The sequence below is a fragment of the Triticum dicoccoides genome, chromosome 3A (genome assembly GCF_002162155.2).
Source record: "Triticum dicoccoides isolate Atlit2015 ecotype Zavitan chromosome 3A, WEW_v2.0, whole genome shotgun sequence".
In the NCBI taxonomy this organism is placed as follows: domain Eukaryota; kingdom Viridiplantae; phylum Streptophyta; class Magnoliopsida; order Poales; family Poaceae; genus Triticum; species Triticum dicoccoides.
Window position 1 is genome coordinate 55,751,119 of NC_041384.1, and position 2,210 is coordinate 55,753,328.

The 2,210-nt window shown below is 46.0% G+C and overlaps 1 protein-coding gene across 1 annotated transcript in view; it reads left to right on the top strand.

The window, feature by feature from the left end:
- The first annotated feature begins 4 nt into the window (after window positions 1-4).
- Window positions 5-2,210, top strand: part of LOC119271923 (protein FAR1-RELATED SEQUENCE 3-like) — a 7,337-nt gene continuing 5,131 nt past the window's right edge. Inside the window, exons 1-5 of the mRNA XM_037553560.1 lie at window positions 5-36; window positions 132-401; window positions 482-746; window positions 848-951; window positions 1,114-1,524. Of these exons, the coding sequence (XP_037409457.1) occupies window positions 5-36; window positions 132-401; window positions 482-746; window positions 848-951; window positions 1,114-1,474 (1,032 nt within the window). The 3' untranslated portion in view covers window positions 1,475-1,524. The remainder of the gene's footprint in view (window positions 37-131; window positions 402-481; window positions 747-847; window positions 952-1,113; window positions 1,525-2,210) is intronic.

A 2,210-nucleotide genomic window follows, 5' to 3' on the forward strand; every position in this document is an offset into this window, starting at 1 on the left:
AGGTATGGAGATGGAGTCCGCGGGGACGGAGATCAGGTCAGTATGTCTGCACCAATCCATCTGTTGTGTTCTTTCTCTTTCAGCATGGAGTTCATGCTTACACAGTGCCTCGTTTCCTCTCAATCCCCTAGCTTCACGTTCCCCGGTTCTGGATCTGGTGCATCCAATGGATGTAGCGGCCCGGCAGTCTCACCAGATTCGCCGCGGTTTGCAAGGCATCCTCGATCCCTGGGTGCAGTTCGTGAGGTCGCCGAAGATGATCCCAGCGGCCGATTCCCAGATTTATTAGATATAGTTGAAGTTGTTCTGCGCCCAGATGTCAGCGATTCAGAAGAGAATAAGCCCAGCAGGGCGGAGAATGTGTATGTAGCCCTGGACGACAAGGTTGGATGGGTTAGCAGGTAATCCCTGTTTCTTGCTTCTCTGTTTTAGCTCATACCGGCCGGCTGGCCTGATTTGATTGCCTGCGTCCGTGGTTCAGGAAACGGCAGGATGTCATGCCAGACGAAAGACCAACAAGTGCAGACAGGGTCACCGCGCTGGAAAAAGCTCTAACCGGGTTTGCAGATAGGGATTCAGATTCTGTTGTGACTCCGTCCGTTGGGCTATCATTTGACTCGATAAATGAGGCATATGAATTCTACAACCTGTATTCTTGGGAGTGTGGATTTGGTGTTCGCTATGCAAAGAGCATGACGAATGTAAAAGGGACAAAATGCATGCAGGAGTTCGTCTGCTGCTGCTCGGTATGAGTCCTACAAACAAGTGTTCACTGTCTAATGTGTCATCTGTTACCATGCTGTTTGTTGCATATCTAAATGCATTTTGGTTGGTTATTTTCTTGCAGGGCAAACCAAAAGAAGCAAATTCGAAGTCTACATGGTGTCAATGCCAAGCCATGATAAGGCTTCTCCAAACGGACGACGAAGGCTGGTACATCAACGAATTCAGGTCCAAACACAACCACCCCATGTTGAACACTTGTGCTGAGAAGTTGCATTTCCCATCGCATAGGCATATTGACAAATACACCCGTGAGCTTGTTTCCCAACTGAGACAGAACAATGTTAATCTGAGCAAGGTTTATAGTATAATCGCAACATTTTTTGGTAGAGTTGAGAATGAGCCGTTCACCAAGAGATGTTTAAGGACTCTGTGTGGGAAGCTTAGCAGGGAGCAAGCTGATGACGATGTGCGAAAGACAATGGCTATTTTTTCCGAAATGAAAGCACAAGACAGCGAGTTCACATACAACGCTCAGGTAGATGATGAGAGTAGGATACGGACCCTTATGTGGACGAATGGGCGTAGCAAAACACAGTACCATCACTTCGGTGACGTTATCACCTTCGACACGACATACAAAACAAACCTGTATGATATGCCATTTGGTCTGTTTGTGGGGGTGAATAATCATTTTCAGAGTGTGCTTTATGCGAGACGAGACCGAGGATACATTCAAATGGATTTTTGACGAGTTCGTGAAGATGATGGGTGGTAAAAAACCAATTACTATTCTAACAGGTAATGGGGGCGTCTCCGGAGCGCTTTTGTGTTTATATCTGTAAACTCTAGTGTTGCTGTTTAGGCCGTAATCAACCTCGCCGGAGGTGCTCTGTTTATATAGCTTGAATGACAACATCAGTTACAAATGAATAGATCATGGATAATCAAGAGAGGACTCTTGTCCTTCTATATTCTAGCACTAAGTACTAATTACCCAACGTTACTTCATGCTAATGGCAGCACTAACTCATACTTGTTATCTTAACATCCCCCCTCGATCGAAAAGCGGGGAGCACATTGAGATCGCTTCTGAACCTTTCAAACTGCTGAGCCATCAATGGTTTGGTTAGTATATCTGCGAGTTGATCATGAGTTGAGATATGTCGAATTTCAAGTGCCTTTTTTGCAACTCTTTCACGTACGAAATGATAATCAATCTCGATATGCTTCATGCGAGCATGAAAAACTGGATTCATGGAGAGATACGTCGCGCCAATATTATCACACCACAAAGACGGTGGCCTGCTCTCTGGAATACCAAGCTCTCCAAGTAACGCTTGTATCCACATGAGCTCTGCTGTTGCATTTGCTACAGACTTGTACTCGGCCTCCGTACTTGAACGAGAAACAGTAGGCTGCTTCCGAGAATTCCATGCTACTAGATTACCACCAAGGAAAACGGCATGACCACCGGTGGATCGTCG